Source organism: Somniosus microcephalus, chromosome 23, assembly GCF_052327205.1.
Source record: "Somniosus microcephalus isolate GS21.2 chromosome 23, FLI_Smic_1.0, whole genome shotgun sequence".
Classification (NCBI taxonomy): Eukaryota; Metazoa; Chordata; class Chondrichthyes; order Squaliformes; family Somniosidae; genus Somniosus; species Somniosus microcephalus.
Window position 1 is genome coordinate 70,960,965 of NC_141009.1, and position 18,208 is coordinate 70,979,172.

An 18,208-nucleotide genomic window follows, 5' to 3' on the forward strand; every position below is an offset into this window, starting at 1 on the left:
GGAGGAGCGAGCAAGGGGGAGTGAGGAGGAGAGATGGAGGGGGAGTGTGGAGGAGAGAGCGAGGGGGAGTGTGGAGGGGAGAGCGAGGGGGAGTGTTGAGGAGAGAGCGAGGGGGAGTGTGGAGGAGAGAGCGAGGGGGAGTGTGGAGGGGAGAGCGAGGGGGAGTGTGGAGGGGAGAGCGAGGGGGAGTGAGGAGGAGAGCGCGAGGAGGAGTGTGGAGGAGACAGCGAGGGGGAGTTTGGAGGGGAGAGCGAGGGGGAGTGTGGAGGGGAGAGCGAGGGGGAGTGTGGAGGGGAGAGCGAGGGTAAGTGTGGAGGGGAGAGCGAGGCGGAGTGTGGAGGAGATCGAGGGGGAGTGGAGGAGAGAGCGAGGGGGAGTGTGGAGGAGAGAGCGAGGGGGAGTGGAGGAGAGAGCGAGGGGAAGTGTGGAGGGGAGAGCGAGGGGGAGTGTGGAGGAGAGAGCGAGGGGGAGTGTGGAGGAGAGAGCGAGGGGGAGCGTGGAGGCTAGAGCGAGGGGGAGCGTGGAGGGGAGAGCGAGGGGGAGCGTGGAGGGGAGAGCGAGGGGGAGCGTGGAGGAGAGAGCGAGGGGAGCGTGGAGGGGAGAGCGAGGGGGAGCATGGAGGGGAGAGCGAGGGGGAGCGTGGAGGAGAGAGCGAGGGGGAGCGTGGAGGAGAGAGTGAGGTGTTGCGTGGAGGGGGAGAGCGATTGTGAGGGAGGAGGAGAGAGCGAGGAGGAGTGTGAATGAGAGAGCGAGGGGGAGTGTGGAGGAGACAGCGAGGGGGAGTGTGGAGGGGAGAGTGAGGGGGAGTGTGGAGGGGAGGACGAGGGGGAGTGTGGAGGGGAGAGTGAGGGGGAGTGTGGAGGAGAGAGTGAGGGGGAGTGTGGAGAAGAGAGCGAGGGGACGTGTGGAGGAGAGCGAGGGGGAGTGTGGAGGGGAGAGCGTGGGGCAGTGTGGAGGAGAGAGCGAGGGGGAGTGAGGAGGAGAGAGCGAGGGTGAGTGAGGAGGAGAGAGCGAGGGGGAGTGTGGAGGGGAGAGCGAGGGGGAGTGTGGAGGAGCGAGGGGGAGTGTGGAGGAGCGAGCAAGGGGGAGTGAGGAGGAGAGATGGAGGGGGAGTGTGGAGGAGAGAGCGAGGGGGAGTGTGGAGGGGAGAGCGAGGGGGAGTGTTGAGGAGAGAGCGAGGGGGAGTGTGGAGGAGAGAGCGAGGGGGAGTGTGGAGGAAACAGCGAGGGGGAGTGTGGAGGGGAGAGCGAGGGGGAGTGTGGAGGAGACAGCGAGGGGAAGTGAGGAGAGAGTGAGGGGGAGTAAGGAGAGAGCGAGGGGGAGTGTGGAGGGGAGAGCGAGGGGGAGTGTGGAGGGGAAAGCGAGGGGGAGTGTGGAGGGGAGAGCGAGGGGGAGTGTGGAGGGGAGAGCGAGGGGGGAGTGTGGAGGGGAGAGCGAGGGGGAGTGAGGAGGAGAGCGCGAGGGGGAGTGTGGAGGAGACAGCGAGGGGGAGTTTGGAGGGGAGAGCGAGGGGGAGTGTGGAGGGGAGAGCGAGGGGGAGTGTGGAGGAGAGAGCGAGGGGAGTCTGGAGGAGAGAGCGAGGGGGAGTGGAGGAGAGCGAGGGGGAGTGTGGAGGATAGCGAGGGGGAGTGTGGAGGATAGCGAGGGGGAGTGTGGAGGAGAGAGCAAGGGGGAGAGTGGAGGAGAGAGCGAGGGGGACTGTGGAGGAGAGAGCGAGGGGGAGTGTGGAGGAGAGCGAGGGGGAGTGTGGAGGAGAGAGCGAGGGGGAGTGTGGAGGAGAGAGCGAGGGGGAGTGTGGAGGAGAGAGCGAGGGGGAGTGTGGAGGAGAGAGCGAGGGGGAGTGTGGAGGGGAGAGCGAGGGGGAGTGTGGAGGGGAGAGCGAGTGGGAGTGTGGAGGGGAGAGCGAGGGGGAGTGTGGAGGGGAGAGCGAGGGGGAGTGTGGAGGATAGAGCGAGGGGGAGTGTGGAGTAGAGCGAGGGGAAGTGTGGAGGGGAGAGTGAGGGGGAGTGTGGAGGAGAGAGCGAGGGGGAGTGTGGAGAAGAGAGCGAGGGGGAGTGTGGAGAGGATAGCGAGGGGGAGTGTGGAGGAGAGAGCGAGGGGGAGTGTGGAGGGGAGAGCGAGGGGTAGTGTGGAGGGGAGAGCAAGGTGGAGTGTGGAGGGGAGAGCGAGGGGGAGTGTGGAGGAGAGAGCGAGGGGGAGTGTGGAGGAGAGAGCGAGGGGGAGTGTGGAGGGGAGAGCGAGGGGGAGTGTGGAGGGGAGAGCGAGGGGGAGTGTGGAGTGGAGAGCGAGGGGGAGTGTGGAGGGGAGAGCGAGGGGGAGTGTGGAGGGGAGAGCGAGGGGGAGTGAGGAGGGGGGAGAGCGAGCGGGAGTGTGGAGGGGAGAGCGAGCGGGAGTGTGGAGGAGAGAGCGAGGGGGAGTGTGGAGGGGAGGGCGAGGGGTAGTGTGGAGGGGAGAGCGAGGGGGAGTGTGGAGTGGAGCGAGGGGGAGTGTGGAGGGGAGAGCGAGGGGGAGTGAGGAGGAGAGAGCGAGGGGGAGTGTGGAGAAGAGCGAGGGGGAGTGTGGAGGAGACAGCGAGGGGAAGTGTGGAGGAGAGAGCGAGGGGGAGTGTGGAGGAGAGAGCGAGGGGGAGTGTGGAGGAGAGAGCGAGGGGGTGTGTGGAGGAGAGAGCGAGGGGGAGTGTGGAGGGGAGAGCGAGGGGGAGTGTGGAGTGGAGAGCGAGGTGGAGTGTGGAGTGGAGTGCGAGGGGTAGTGTGGAGGGGAGAGCGAGGAGGAGTGTGGAGGAGAGAGCGAGGGGGAGTGTGAAGGAGAGAGCGAGGGGGAGTGTGGAGGAGAGAGCGAGGGGGAGTGTGGAGGATAGCGAGGGGGATTGTGGAGGAGAGAGCGAGGGGGAGTGTGGAGGATAGCGAGGGGGAGTGTGGAGGAGAGAGCGAGGGGGAGTGTGGAGGGGAGAGCGAGGAGGAGTGTGGAGGAGAGAGCGAGGGGGTGTGTGGAGGAGAGAGCGAGGGGGAGTGTGGAGGAGAGCGAGGGGGAGTGTGGAGGAGAGAGCGAGGGGAGTGTGGAGTGGAGAGCGAGGGGGAGTGTGGAGTGGAGAGCGAGGGGGAGTGTGGAGGAGAGAGCGAGGAGGAGAGAGCGAGGGGGAGCGAGGAGGAGAGAGCGAGGGGGAGTGTGGAGGGGAGAGCGAGGGGAGTGTGGAGGAGAGAGCGAGGGGGAGTGTGGAGGAGAGAGTGAGGGGGAGTGTGGAGGAGAGAGCGAGGGGGAGTGTGGAGGAGAGAGCGAGGGGGAGTGTGGAGGAGAGCGAGGGGGAGTGTGGAGGATAGAGCGAGGGGGAGTGTGTAGGAGAGAGCGAGGGGGAGTGTGGAGGAGAGAGCGAGGGGGAGTGTGGAGGGGAGAGCGAGGGGGAGTGTGGAGGGGAGAGCGAGGCGGAGTGTGGAGGAGACAGCGAGGGGGAGTGTGGAGGGGAGAGCGAGGGGGAGTGTGGAGGATAGAGCGAGGGGGAGTGTGGAGTAGAGCGAGGGGGAGTGTGGAGGGAGAGTGAGGGGGAGTGTGGAGGAGAGAGCGAGGGGGAGTGTGGAGAAGAGAGCGAGGGGGAGTGTGCAGGAGAGAGCGAGGGGGAGTGTGGAGGGGAGAGCGAGGGGTCGTGTGGAGGGGAGAGCGAGGGGGAGTGTGGAGGGGAGAGCGAGGGGGAGTGTGGAGGAGAGAGCGAGGGGGAGTGTGGAGGAGAGAGCGAGGGGGAGTGTGGAGGGGAGAGCGAGGGGGAGTGTGGAGGGGAGAGCGAGGGGGAGTGTGGAGTGGAGAGCGAGGGGGAGTGTGGGGGGGAGAGCGAGGGGGAGTGTGGAGGGGAGAGCGAGGGGGAGTGAGGAGGCGAGAGCGAGGGGGAGTGTGGAGGGGAGAGCGAGGGGGAGTGTGGAGGAGAGAGCGAGGGGGAGAGTGGAGGAGAGAGCGAGGGGGAGTGTGGAGGAGAGAGCGAGGGGGAGTGTGGAGGGGAGGGCGAGGGGGAGTGTGGAGGGGAGAGCGAGGGGGAGTGTGGAGGGGAGAGCGAGGGGGAGTGAGGAGGAGAGAGCGAGGGGGAGTGTGGAGAAGAGCGAGGGGGAGTGTGGAGGAGAGAGCGAGGGGGAGTGTGGAGGAGACAGCGAGGGGAAGTGTGGAGGAGAGAGCGAGGGGGAGTGTGGAGGAGAGAGCGAGGGGGAGTGTGGAGGAGAGAGCGAGGGGGAGTGTGGAGGAGAGAGCGAGGGGGAGTGTGGAGGGGAGTGCGAGGGGGAGTGTGGAGTGGAGAGCGAGGGGGAGTGTGGAGTGGAGAGCGAGGGGTAGTGTGGAGGGGAGAGCGAGGGGGAGTGTGGAGGAGAGAGCGAGGGGGCGTGTGAAGGAGAGAGCGAGGGGGAGTGTGGAGGAGAGAGCGAGGGGGAGTGTGGAGGAGAGAGCGAGGGGGAGTGTGGAGGAGAGAGCGAGGGGGAGTGTGGAGGAGAGAGCGAGGGGGAGTGTGGAGGAGAGAGCGAGGTGGAGTGCGGAGGAGTGAGCGAGGGGGAGTGTGGAGGGGAGGGGGAGTGTGGAGGGGAGAGCGAGGGGGAGTGAGGAGGAGAGAGCGAAGGGGAGTGTGGAGTAGAGCGAGGGGGAGTGTGGAAGGGAGAGCGAGGGGGAGTGTGGAGGAGAGAGCGAGGGGGAGTGTGGAGGATAGCGAGGGTGAGTGTGGAGGGGAGAGCGAGGGTGAGTGTGGAGGAGAGAGCGAGGGGGAGTGTGGAGGAGAGAGCGAGGGGGACTGTGGAGGAGAGAGTGAGTGGGAGTGTGGAGTAGAGCGAGGGGGAGTGTGGAGGAGAGAGCGAGGGGGAGTGTGGAGAGGAAAGCGAGGGGGAGTGTGGAGGAGAGAGCGAGCTGGAGTGTGGAGGGGAGAGCGAGGGGGAGTGAGGAGGAGAGAGCGAGGGGGAGTGTGGAGGAGAGAGCGAGGGGGAGTGTGGAGGAGAGTGCGAGGAGGAGAGAGCGAGGGGGAGCGAGGAGGAGAGAGCGAGGGGGAGTGTGGAGGGGAGAGCGAGGGGGAGTGTGGAGGAGAGAGCGAGCGGGAGTGTGGAGGAGAGAGCGAGGGGGAGTGTGGAGGGGAGAGCGAGGGGGAGTGTGGAGGAGAGAGCGAGGGGGAGTGTGGAGGGGAGAGCGAGGGGTGTGTGGAGGGGAGAGCGAAGGGGTGTGTGGAGGAGAGAGCGAGGGGGAGTGTGGAGGAGAGAGCGAGGGGGAGTGGAGGAGAGAGCGAGGGGGAGTGTGGAGGAGAGAGCGAGGGAGAGTGTGGAGGAGAGAGCGAGGGGGAGTGTGGAGGAGAGCGAGGGGGAGTGTGGTGGAGAGAGCGAGGGGGCGTGTGGAGGAGAGAGCGAGGGGGAGTGTGGAGGAGAGAGCGAGGGGGAGTGTGGAGGAGAGAGCGAGGGGAGTGTGGAGGAGAGAGCGAGGGGGAGTGTGGAGGGGAGAGCGAGGGGGAGTGTGGAGGGGAGAGCGAGGGGGAGTGTGGAGGAGAGAGCGAGGGGGAGTGTGGAGGAGAGAGCGAGGGGGAGTGTGGAGGAGAGAGCGAGGGGGAGTGTGGAGGAGAGAGCGAGGGGGAGCGTGGAGGGGAGAGCGAGGGGGAGTGTGGAGGAGACAGCGAGGGGGAGCGTGGAGGGGAGAGCGAGGGGGAGTGTGGAGGAGAGAGCGAGGGGGCGCGAGGAGGAGAGAGTGAGGGGGAGTGTGGAGGAGAGAGCGAGGGGGAGAGTGGAGGGGAGAGCGAGGGGGAGTGTGGAGGAGAGAGCGAGGGGGAGCGTGGAGGGGAGAGCGAGGGGGAGTGTGGAGGAGAGAGCGAGGGGGCGTGAGGAGGAGAGAGTGAGGGGGAGTGTGGAGGGGAGAGCGAGGGGGAGTGTGGAGGAGTGAGCGAGGGGGAGTGTGTAGGAGAGCGAGGGGGAGTGTGGAGGAGAGCGAGGGGGAGTGTGGAGGAGAGAGCGAGGGGGAGTGTGGAGGAGTGAGCGTGGAGGAGTGAGCGAGGGGGAGTGTGGAGGATAGCGAGGGGGAGTGTGTAGGGGAGAGCGAGGGGGAGTGGAGGAGAGAGCGAGGGGGAGCGAGGAGGAGAGAGCGAGGGGGAGTGTGGAGGGGAGAGCGAGGGGGAGTGTGGAGGAGTGAGCGAGGGGGAGTGTGGAGGGGAGAGCGAGGGGGAGTGTGGAGGAGAGGGGAGTGTGGAGGGGAGAGCGAGGGGGAGTGTGGAGGAGAGAGCGAGGGGGAGTGTGGAGGAGAGAGCGAGGGGGAGTGTGGAGGAGAGGGGAGTGTGGAGGGGAGAGCGAGGGGGGGGGAGCGAGGGGGAGCGAGGAGGGAGCTGGAGGATTAGAAATTGCGGAGGTTGATTCGAGGCCATCCTGTTTACGGTCTGGGCCGCCGGGTCTTGTATGATTATGCAAGGAGCACAAAGTGAAGGAAGCGCCTGCGGTGACAGCGGCCGTTCTGTTTTCCTGTGAAATAAGATCAGCTCATCGATTCGTATCTAGCCTCACCTCACCAAGTCTGAGCTCGGCCCACCTGCGGAGAGACTGAAGTGGAAGTGGGAAAGCCACCAATACTCAGTGCGGACCACAAGAGATACTATTGTTAAGTCTCTGGGTCACACTATTGTACAAGTAGACATGGGGCAGGGAGAGTCAACTGTCCTAAACACAAGACACACACAGCACTCACCGGAGTGAGTGACTTCACTGAGCCCAGAAGGGGTCTACGCAGACCTGAACTCCTAACAGGACTGTTGGAAGATTCTGAGGGGGATTGACAGGGTAGACGCTGAGAGGTTGTTTCCCCCCTGGCTGGAGAGTCTAGAACTAGGGGGCACAGTCTCAGGATAAGGCAGCACGGTGGCATAGTGGTTAGCACTGTTGCCTCACAGCGCCAGAGACCCGGGTTCGAATCCGGCCTCGGGTGACTGTGTGGAGTTTTCACATTCTCCCTGTGTTTGCGTGGGTTTCCTCCGGGTGCTCCGGTTTCCTCCCACAGTCCAAAGATGTGCGGGTTAGGTTGATTGGCCATGATAAATTGACCCTTAGTGTTAGGGGGATTAAATACGTGGGGTTACAGGGATAGGGTGGGATATGTGTCGGTGCAGGCTCGATGGGCCGAAATGGCCTCTATCTGCACTGTGGGGATTCTGTGATTCTGTGATTCTGTGATAAGGGGTCGGCCATTTCAGACCGAGATGAGGAGGAATTTCTTCACCCAGAGGGCTGTGAATGCCGAGTCTTTGAGTATATTCAAGGCTGAGATCGATAGATTTTTGGACTCTCGGGGAATCGAGGGATATGGAGATCGAGCGGGAAAGTGGAGTTGAGGTCGATGATCAGCCATGATCTTATTAAATGGTGGAGCAGGCTCGAGGGGCCGAATGGCCCACTCCTGCTTCTATTTCTTATGTTCTTAAGAGCAGGGGAGATCCCCCCTAGTATCCCTCAAGCAACCTAACAAAAACAGATTAACTGCTGATTCATCTCATTCGCTGTTTGTGGGGTCTTGCTGTGCATACAAAGGCCGTGACGTACTGTGGGGCATCCTGGGAACATGGAAGGTGCTATAGAAATATAAAATCCTGCCCCTCTGTGGGGAGCCTGGCCACAGTTTGGGAAATCAGACGTGTGCTGTCCCTCTAAACATTCTGTCCGAGGGACAGTGTCGGGCCAGAGAAGCTCAGGGTGATTCTGCCATACTGCTAGGATAGGGAGAGGTCCGGGAGCAGTGGGTATGGCACTGGACTGGCAACCCACAGCTCGTGAGTTCAGATCCCACCGTGGCAAATCGGCAAACTGAATTACATAAATCTGGGCATTCGCGGGCTGGCAGCGCAAGCAGTTTGTTTTTGAGGCCAGATATGAATCGATGAGCTGATCTTATTTCACAGGAAGGTGAAAAACCAGAAGTGGGGCTGTCACCGCTCTTTGTATATAATGATACACTGCTCCCTGAGCTGACGGGTGATCTTTACTCGGGAGCTCCAGGAATGTTTTCACCCTATTGGTGCTGCGCACAATCCTGGCCCGCTCTTGTCAGCGTACACCATGACGTCACTCCTCCAGTGGAGCGGCTGTCGCTATAGCAACCCTCGGCCCTCAGTGCCAACATTTTATAAATAACTCTCAGCAGGGAAAAGGTTCCGAGTAATTAAATCTTGAGGTAAGTTTCAGCACCAGCGCAGGGTGTCACTGCTGCCGGTGACACTCCTCCCGCCATTGGATCCCAACAATCTCTGCCATTTTTGGCCAGTTTTCTGTCCTCCTCACACAGGAAGTACGAGCTGATTTGACCCAATCTTGTGGACTCCCTCCTTTCCTGCTCCTCACCCTGACTTTAATAGTCCGCTCACACCCCCACCCACACCCACACACGCCCGCCACCCCTCCCCCCACCCCACGGCGCAGTGGGATTAGTTTGGGATTGATACAGGGCTATGGGAGAGAGCGGGGCAGTGGGATTAGGGATTAGTTTGGGATTAATACAGGGCTAAGGGAGAGAGCGGGGCAGTGGGATTAGTTTGGGATTGATACAGGGTTACAGGGTGAGAGCGGGCAGTGGGATTAGTTTGGGATTGATCCAGACATCCAGAAAATGAGGAATTACACCTTACTTATTGTCAGACACTAACACAACACAGAAACACACTCAGAACCAAAAAAGAGCAATATATTAAGAACACACTCAGCTCCATGGAGGAATCCATTGATTCCAATTGTTTCTGGGACAACTTGAATACACTACACAAAAAACAACACGACGATTTGGCCATTCAAAATGGGGACACATGGGTAAACCACTTTGAAAAATTATACCAGAAAAACACACTAAGACCAGAGCAACACCAAATATGCAAAAAACTGGAAAAGCTAGAAATGGCCATAAAAGATAACCAAAACCCGCTAGACGCCATAATAACAGAAAAAGAACTTCTTGAAAAACTCAAGGACCTGCGACCAGGAAAAGCTTGCGGGACAGACGGCATACTAAACGAGATGATTAAACACGCAGACAACAAAATGAAACTGGCTATCCTAAAACTCTTCAACTTGGTTCTGAGTGTCAGTTGTTTCCCTGATATCTGGAACAAAGGACTCATAACGCCCATATACAAAAGTGGGGACAAAATCGACCCAAACAACTATCGAGGCATCTGTGTAAACAGTAACCTGGGGAAGGTATTCTGTAGCATCATAAACAAAAGACTTATAAACTTCCTTGAGGAGCGCAATGTCTTGAGTAAAAGCCAAATTGGATTCCTGCCAAACTATAGAACATCCGATCATATCTTCACCCTACAGACCCTAATTGACAAACACGTTCACCATAACAAAAGCAAAATCTACGCATGCTTTGTAGATTTCCAGAAGGCTTTCGACTCCATCTGGCATGACGGTTTATTCCTGAAACTTATCGAAAGCGGGGTAGGAGGGAAAACATATGATGTAATTAAATCAATGTATACAAACAACAAATGTGCAGTTAAAATTGGAGACAAACAAACAAAATACTTCCCACAGGGGCGGGGGGTGACGCAGGGCTCGCCAATCTCACCGACACTCTTTAATATTTACATAAATGGATTGGCAAAACTACTTGAACAATCTACAGCACCCGGCCTCACCCTATATGAATCCAAGGTTAAATTCCTCCTCTATGCAGACGACCTGGTTCTGCTGTCACCAACTAAGGAGGGTCTACAGCAGAACTTGGACCTGCTGGAGTCGTACTGCCAGACTTGGGCCCTGACAATAAATCCCCAAAAAAACAAAGTCCTTGTGTTCCAGCAAAGATCCAAACATCAGGGACCCAAAATAAATTTCACAGTAGGAACAACCAAAATTGAACAAACCACTAACTACACATACTTGGGCTTAAAAATCAGTTCTACGGGAAACTTCAAACTGGCTGTGAATGAACTGAAAGAGAAAGCAAGAAGGGCTTTCTATGCCATCAAAAAATCAATCCAAATAGAAATCCCAATTAGCATTTGGCTCAAAATTTTCAAATCAGTAATTGAACCAATTGCACTCTATGGCAGTGAGGTATGGGGACCGCTAACACAACAAGAATTTGCAAAATGGGACAAACACCCAATTGAGATCCTACATGCAGAATTCTGTAAAAGTATCCTCCGGACTCAAAGGAAAACAGTAAACAATGCATGCAGGGCGGAACTAGGCCAATATCCATTAATAATCACTATCCAAAAAAGAGCCACCAAATTTTGGAATCACCTACAAATGAGCAATCCCCAATGCTATCACTACGACGCCCTGAAATGCCAAGAGCTGACCATAAAGAAGAATACCCTCAGTCAACTAGTCCTGGGACTCAGTGAAGTAACTACTAACAATACTAACAATAACCAGCCCCAGGACAGTGACAGGGTAACACAAAGAATTCGACCCAACACAATCGTCGCTAAGCAAAAGGAAAAATATCTGACATATTGGGCAGAAACAACAAAAACCCAAAGCAAACTCAATTGCTACTTGGCCCTAAACAGACAATACAACATAGCTGATTACCTGACCATGGTAAAGGATAACAAACTGAGAAGAACCTTGACAAGGTACAGACTTAGCGAACATAGCCTAGCGATCGAAAAAGGCAGACACAGGCAGACCAGGCTGCCAAGAGAAGACAGGATATGCGCTCACTGCAGTCAGGGAGTAGTAGAGACAGAGATGCACTTCCTCACAGCCTGTGGAAAATATCAGGGCATCAGGGAGAATTTCTACCAAAAATTCTCACAAATATGCCCTGAATTCAGAAATCTGAATGACAACCAAAAACTCCCATTCCTACTGGGGGAGGAGAGAAGCTGTGTAACACTGGTGGCACACTATGTTACAGCTTGCCATGAACAGAGGGACAACCAGTAAACTAAGAAAAGAGTATATATAAACAAGGCGAATGTATATTTATACACTCAGGGATATACCTGTTTATACACTGTATGAATAGAACTGCGTTTATGTGTTCAACCATAAATGTATTTTGATGCTTTGGCAACATAAGATGTACCTTATCATGCCAATAAAGCGATTTGAATTTGAATTTGAATTTGATACAGGGCTATGGGGAGTGAGCGGGGCAGTGGGATTAGTTTGGGATTGATACAGGGCTATGGGGAGAGCGCGGGGCAGTAGGATTAGTTTGGGATTGATACAGGGCTATGGGGAGAGAGCGGGGCAATGGGATTAGTTTGGGATTGATACAGGGCTATGGGGAGAGCGCGGGGCAGTGGGATTAGTTTGGGATTGATACAGGGCTATGGGGAGAGAGTGGGGCAGTGGGATTAGTTTGGGATTGATACAGGGCTATGGGGAGAGAGTGGGGCAGTGGGATTAGTTTGGGATTGATACAGGGCTATGGGGAGAGAGTGGGGCAGTGGGATTAGTTTGGGATTGATACAGGGTTATTACAGGGTGAGAGCGGGGCAGTGGGATTAGTTTGGGATTGATACAGGGTTACAGGGTGAGAGCGGGGCAGTGGGATTGGATTGGGATTGGTTGAACACAGATAAAATGCATGAAGCTGGGAGATTTGTCCCACCCTCTGTAACCCAGGTTGAACTGTCACACCCTGACGGGGATCAAGTTAATCAGCACAGACCAGGGTTGGAGCTTCAGACTCTACCAACTGAGTCACGGGGGTGGAAGCTGAGATTCCTGATTGGAAACCTACTCTCTGATGTTATTTGTTCGCCCTGGTTAGAATCTCGGGACCAATAGTAACTGCAGTTCTCATTCTCTGCTGCGGGTGAGGTGGTGAAGAGTTGATTTTGATTCTTAGCTCTGCTCCTGTCGGTTGGAGGGACTGTGTCTGTGCTGCTGCTGTTTACACTGTCTCCATCTCCTGGTTAAAAGGGAAATCACATTCACCTCAGGGATTCTGCAATCCCGGGGAGCCCCCGTTGTTTTTCGGAAGTAGATGCTGGCTCAGGGGTCCTGAGGCTAACTGTGGACCCTGGGGCGAATCAGAGCCCACCTCCCCAACTGAGAGCTGTTAAATCTGTACATAAATAGAATAGAATCATAGAACAGTTACAGCACAGAAGGCCGGGGTGCCGGCTCTCTGCACGAGCACTTCAGCTAGTCCCACTCCCCCACCCTTTCCCCGGAGCCCTGCACATTTTTTTGATTCAGGTATTTATCCAATTCCCTTTTGAAAGATAAGATTGAGTCTGCCTCCAGCACCCTCTCAGGCAGTGCATTCCAGATCCTCACCACTCGCTGCGGAAATATGTTTTTTCTTACGTCGCCTTTGGTTCTTCTGCCAATCACCTTAAATCTGTGTCCTCTGGTTCTCGACCCTTCCGCCAATGGGAACAGTTTCTCTCTATCTACTCTGTCTGGACCCCTCATGATTTTGAACACCTCTATCAAATCTCCTCTCAAACTTCTCTGCTCCAAGGAGAACAACCCCAGCTTTTCCAGTCTATTAATGTAACTGAAGTCCCTCATCCCTGGAACCATTCTCGTAAACCTTTTCTGCACCCTCTCTAAGGCCTTCACATCCTTCCTAAAGTGCGGTGCCCAGAATTGGACACAACACTCCAGTTGAGGGTGAACCAGTGTTTTATAAAGATTCATCATAACTTCCCTGCCTTTGTACTCTACCCCTCTATTCATGAAGCCCAGTATCCCGGGTGCTTTTTTAACCACTTTCTCAACCTGTCCTGCCACCTTCAACGATTTGTGCACATATACCCCCAGGTCTCTCTGTTCATGCACCCCCTTTAGGATTGTACCCTTTACTTTATATTGCCTCTCCTCATTCCTCCTCTGGCAACCTGCCCTATAAACTATAACAGGCCCAGTACACTACCACAGGCCCAGTACACTACCACAGGCCCAGTACACTACCACAGGCCCAGTACACGACAACAGGCCCAGTACACGACAACAGGCCCAGTACACGACAACAGGCCCAGTACACGACCACAGGCCCAGTACACGACAACAGGCCCAGTACACGACAACAGGCCCAGTACACGACCACAGGCCCAGTACACTACCACAGGCCCAGTACACGACAACAGGCCCAGTACACTACCACAGGCCCAGTACACTACCACAGGCCCAGTACACTACCACAGGCCCAGTACACGACAACAGGCCCAGTACACTATCACAGGCCCAGTACACTATCACAGGCCCAGTACACTACCACAGGCCCAGTACACTATCACAGGCCCAGTACACTACCACAGGCCCAGTACACTACCACAGGCCCAGTACACGACAACAGGCCCAGTACACGACAACAGGCCCAGTACATTACCACAGGCCCAGTACACGACCACAGGCCCTGTACACTACCACAGGCCCAGTACACTACCACAGGCCCAGTACACTACCACAGGCCCAGTACACTACCACAGGCCCAGTACACTACCACAGGCCCAGTACACTACCACAGGCCCAGTACACGACAACAGGCCCAGTACACTATCACAGGCCCAGTACACTATCACAGGCCCAGTACACGACAACAGGCCCAGTACACTACCACAGGCCCAGTACACTACCACAGGCCCAGTACACTACCACAGGCCCAGTACACTACCACAGGCCCAGTACACTACCACAGGCCCAGTACACTACCACAGGCCCAGTACACTACCACAGGCCCAGTACACGACAACAGGCCCAGTACACGACAACAGGCCCAGTACATTACCACAGGCCCAGTACACGACCACAGGCCCTGTACACGACCACAGGCCCAGTACACTACCACAGGCCCAGTACACGACCACAGCCCCTGTACACGACCACAGGCCCAGTACACGACCACAGGCCCTGTACACGACCACAGGCCCAGTACACTACCACAGGCCCAGTACACGACCACAGCCCCTGTACACGACCACAGGCCCAGTACACGACCACAGGCCCTGTACACGACCACAGGCCCAGTACACGACCACAGCCCCTGTACACGACCACAGGCCCAGTACACGACCACAGGCCCTGTACACGACAACAGGCCCTGTACACGACAACAGGCCCTGTACACGACAACAGGCCCTGTGCATGACAAAAAGAAGAAGCATTTTACAATCCAAAGGTTAATTGTGCCTCTGTTGTTGCAGGGTCGATTCTTTGTGAAAGGGTCTGAGGAAATTCAGCAAAGATTACAGTTCCTTTAAGATGACACGGACAGACCCACCGGACATACTGGTATCTACTGTGTATCGAGAGATTAAAGTCAGCCCAATGCCAGGCGAGCCCAAAGTCTATCAAGCCCACCACAAGTGTGATGCCTCCACTCCCAGCTCTCTACAGGACACGCAGCAGTACATTAACAAGCGACAGTGTCGGAGCTTTGACTTCCTCCAGTCACTAGAGAGCCAGCCAGACTCAGGAGACCCCATGGAGGAGTATTCATATCGACGGCCTGACCGACGGGCCACCAGCCCTGAGCTGGCCTGGGACTCCCTGGGGAGGCAGGTCTACCTCCGCTCCTCGGCCCCCGACCTGGTTGCCAGCCGCCTGTGCGCTCAGACAGTGGAACACAGGGAGGCCCCCAAACCAGAGGCGAAGAAGAGAGGCCGGTCCAAGAGTGCCCCCAGGGTGAAGACCACCTACCGACCTGTCGCCGTGGAGGTGGGCTCACCCGCGATGTCTCGGAGGGGGCGTGAAGCCCTGCGTGCGCACAGGGACTCCCACAAGAGGGCGGAGGTGTCTCCGAGGAGGGACCCGTGCCACACGGTGAGGACGAGGATGAACGAGGTGCATCCCATCAAACTGCAGCCCCAGCGGGGCGAGGCCAGTCTGTACTCCCCGCTCTTTGTCAGCGACAGCTACGAAAGCTACGACGAGTACCAGCACGTGAAGCCGGGCCCGGGAGCGCATGTGCGCTGCCGCGTGGACATGAAGCCGGAGGACCCAGCCCAGCACCCTTCCTCGCGCACCTGGAGGACGCCGCAGAAGCACGGCAGCGTGGCGAGCTGGCAGTCGCAGCCGGGCCGGAGCCTGACCGTGCCCGCCAACCGCCGGGTGGTGAGGACCCGCTCACCCAGCGAGACGTACAGCGGCGAATACTGGACGCTCGCAACTCACAACAACTGCTCGCCGCATCAGTGCTACAGGGAGGACTGCAGGAGGGGGCCTCCCCAGCTGGTCCAGACACCACCAACCTTCAGTGAGCAATCTTACCCAGACGTCAGGAGACTACCCCGCCAACCTGCCCAGCCGAATATCTATTACACCGAGGAGCGGGCAAGGCCCTCGCAGCACAGGTATGCTTCGCCAATGCATTACCATGACTGGTGGGGGACCAACCGAGCTGCCCATGGCCACCAGGGTTATATATCTCAATACCCACCCTACTGGGATGGCAGAGTTGGGTCACTCTCCCCTTACGGTTCCAGTTACGGGATTGACCAGCACAGACTAGGGTCGGACTCGCGGCACTACTCCAAGTCCTGGGACAATATCCTATCCCCCAGTGGCCGCAGGGAGTTCCCCGCCTCCAACTGCCGCAGCTACGAGACGCTGCCCTCGCCGGAGAAACGCCCGCGCTCCCCGGAGGGGAGGCGCCAGCCCACCGTGGTCAACCTGTCTCGCTCACCCCAGCGCTACGCTGCGCTCTCCCTCTCGGAGAGCTCCCTCGCGGAGAAGCTGCAGGGGGACGGAGGCAGGGGCACGCAGGGACGGTCGTGGTACATCACCCCCGAAATAACCATCACCGACAATGACCTCAGGGCCAATGGGCCTGGCAAAGCCCAGGCTGGCGGGAGGGCTCGCAGCCGCCAGGCGCTCGACGGGGGCAACAGCCTCAGCGCCTCCTTCAACGATTTGCTGTCGTGCAATTTGGACAACGTGAAGGAGACGAGTGGCAGCTCCCTGAGCGGCTCTCCGCACCAGCCGGGCAAGCAGCAGCTGGATGATGTCCTGGCAGATCTGGTCATTGACACGTGCAAAACGCCGGCCACTCGAAGGCCTAGCGACTCGGACACACTGGTGGACCAGCTCAGGAAGCTCATCGCAGGTGAAGATCTCCCCGGAGAGTACGGTGCCAGGACGCTGTTGGTGCACACCACAGAACCTCAGAAGATGAAGGTCCACCCTATGTGCGCTGGCTCAAGCCCCGATGCTCACTCTCTGGGCATGTCCAGAAGCCCCAGCTACCCAAGTCCATGTGACGGGCCTCCTCAAGATCCCAGCTCCGACGACGTGGACACCATGATGTGCTCCAACCTCAAGTGCGGCCTCACGGAGACGCTCTTCAATGCCCGCCTCTACTTCAAATCCTGCCACAGCTGTTACACCTACTACTGCTCCAGGAATTGCAGGAAGGACGACTGGGAAATGCACAAGGAGGCCTGCGTGTATGGCCGGGTCAGCAGCACCTGCAAGCGCGTGCTGCGGAGCTGCCGGGAGAACCAGGCTGCCCACAAGGCATTCTCCCGCATTGCCAGGATGGGCTACTTATCGAGGGGCAAGGGGGTTCTATTCCTCGGCTTTCCCAACCCAGGATCCGCCGAGAATTTCCTACAGTACGGGTTGGAGAGCCTGCTCCTCGCTCCTACCTACCTGTCGGTCAGGGAGCTGGAAGGCTACGCGGATCACCTGGGGGAGTACTTGAAGGAGATCCAGGAGGCTGGCAGGCAGTACGACCCCGAGGAATGCTTCCTCTTGAACGTGTCTATCGCTCTGGGGCAGAAAGTGCCTGAGAACCCTTCTCCCCGCCTCCAGACACCAACGGTTCGAAGGTTCGCAAAGATCGCCCTGGCTTCGACCAGCCCCGAGAAGAAGGTCTTCAAGGGCGACGACGAGATGGAGACCTTGATCCTGACCCCGCCTCCCGGGACGACAGACATCGCTAAAGAAGGCGAGTCGGGAAGGAAGGCCCGGGAGGTGTGCTTTATCAACGTACAGCGAGAGCTTCGCATCCGAGGGGTGTTCCTGCGCCACGAGTACCCCAAAATCTACCAAGATCTCTGCGAGTTCGTGGAGAGCAATAAGAGATTTACACCGACCACCATTTACCCCATTGACAAGAGAACGGGCAAGCAGTTCATGTGTATGATAATGGCCGCCTCGGAGCCATTGACACTGGAGTGGGTTCGCAAGCCCAACCTACTGGAGGACATGATGTGATCACACGCACCACTTCCTGTTCTTGCAACAGAATGTTTTAAAACTTATTTAATATATTTGTAGATAATGTATTTTATATAAGGACATGAGGAATCTATTGAAGCCCGTTGCTGGGTGGTTATTAATTAAAATGGAGGAGCCCATCTGCTGTGTGGGGTTTTACACACTGACCCCTGACCCCTGGCCAGGCCTAGCCATTAGAAGGTTGGTGGGAAGCCTGCACTGCTACCATAGCAACAGGGATGGCAGAAGCAGCGTAGGGAAACCACCAATATTTTTACAATAAAGATGTTTTTTTGAACAGGTTCAAAATTATAATCTGGGTGGAAAAGCTTTAAAAGATGTTCTGTTTATATCAGAGGATCATTAGACGAGCGCGAGTTTAAACCAGTCAGTGAGCTCCAATCAGCCTGCCACCCACTCCCACTCCTTGGGGAGCTGACACTTTGTGTTTCAGTATGAGTCCTGATGATTTTTAAAAGTAGGAATTACCTTCTATTTCTGGGGAAGGGGAGGGAAGGGGGGAGGGGTTTAGTCTAACTCAGGCCAGATTGAGATTGGTTTGTGTGAGGAAATTGGTTTCTCCCCAGAAAGCTGTTGAGGCTGGAGGTCAATTGAAAATTTCAAAACTAAAATTGATAGATTTTTGTTGAGTAAAGGTATTAAGGGATATGGAGCCAAGGCGGGTAAATGGAAGTACAGAGCAGCCATGATTCCATCGAGGGGCTGAGGCGGGACTGAGATTGGGGACCAAATATTGCACGGACCTTGGGCCATGGGATCTGAGACCACTCCATGCCAACAATGGGTAAGAAAAAGGACAGATTCTTCTCACTGTCACCTCTACCACTCTAATAATGCAAAACATTGAAAGAAGGGCTCGTTACGGTGAGGAGCAGGAAGACCTGCCCAAAGGCTGAGGGAGCAGCAACAGAAACACCCAGTCAGGGGATATATCCTTCAGCTCACTGAACCTCTCTCTGGAAAAGTTATAATAGGAGGGGCTTCAATGGGAGGGTTAATGTACCAGAGGGAGGGGCTTCAATGGGAGGGTTAATGTACCAGAGTGGGGGGCTTCGATGGGAGGGTTAGTGTACCAGAGGGAG

At 57.1% G+C, this 18,208-nt stretch overlaps 1 protein-coding gene across 1 annotated transcript; it reads left to right on the plus strand.

Moving 5' to 3' along the window:
* Nucleotides 1–14,106: 14,106 nt before the first annotated feature.
* Nucleotides 14,107–17,602, plus strand: ajm1 (apical junction component 1 homolog). Its single transcript, XM_085966000.1, has one exon. It carries the CDS (start codon nt 14,148–14,150, stop codon nt 17,100–17,102), a length of 2,955 nt encoding a protein of 984 aa, XP_085822126.1. The 5' UTR covers nt 14,107–14,147; the 3' UTR covers nt 17,103–17,602.
* Nucleotides 17,603–18,208: the final 606 nt, after the last annotated feature.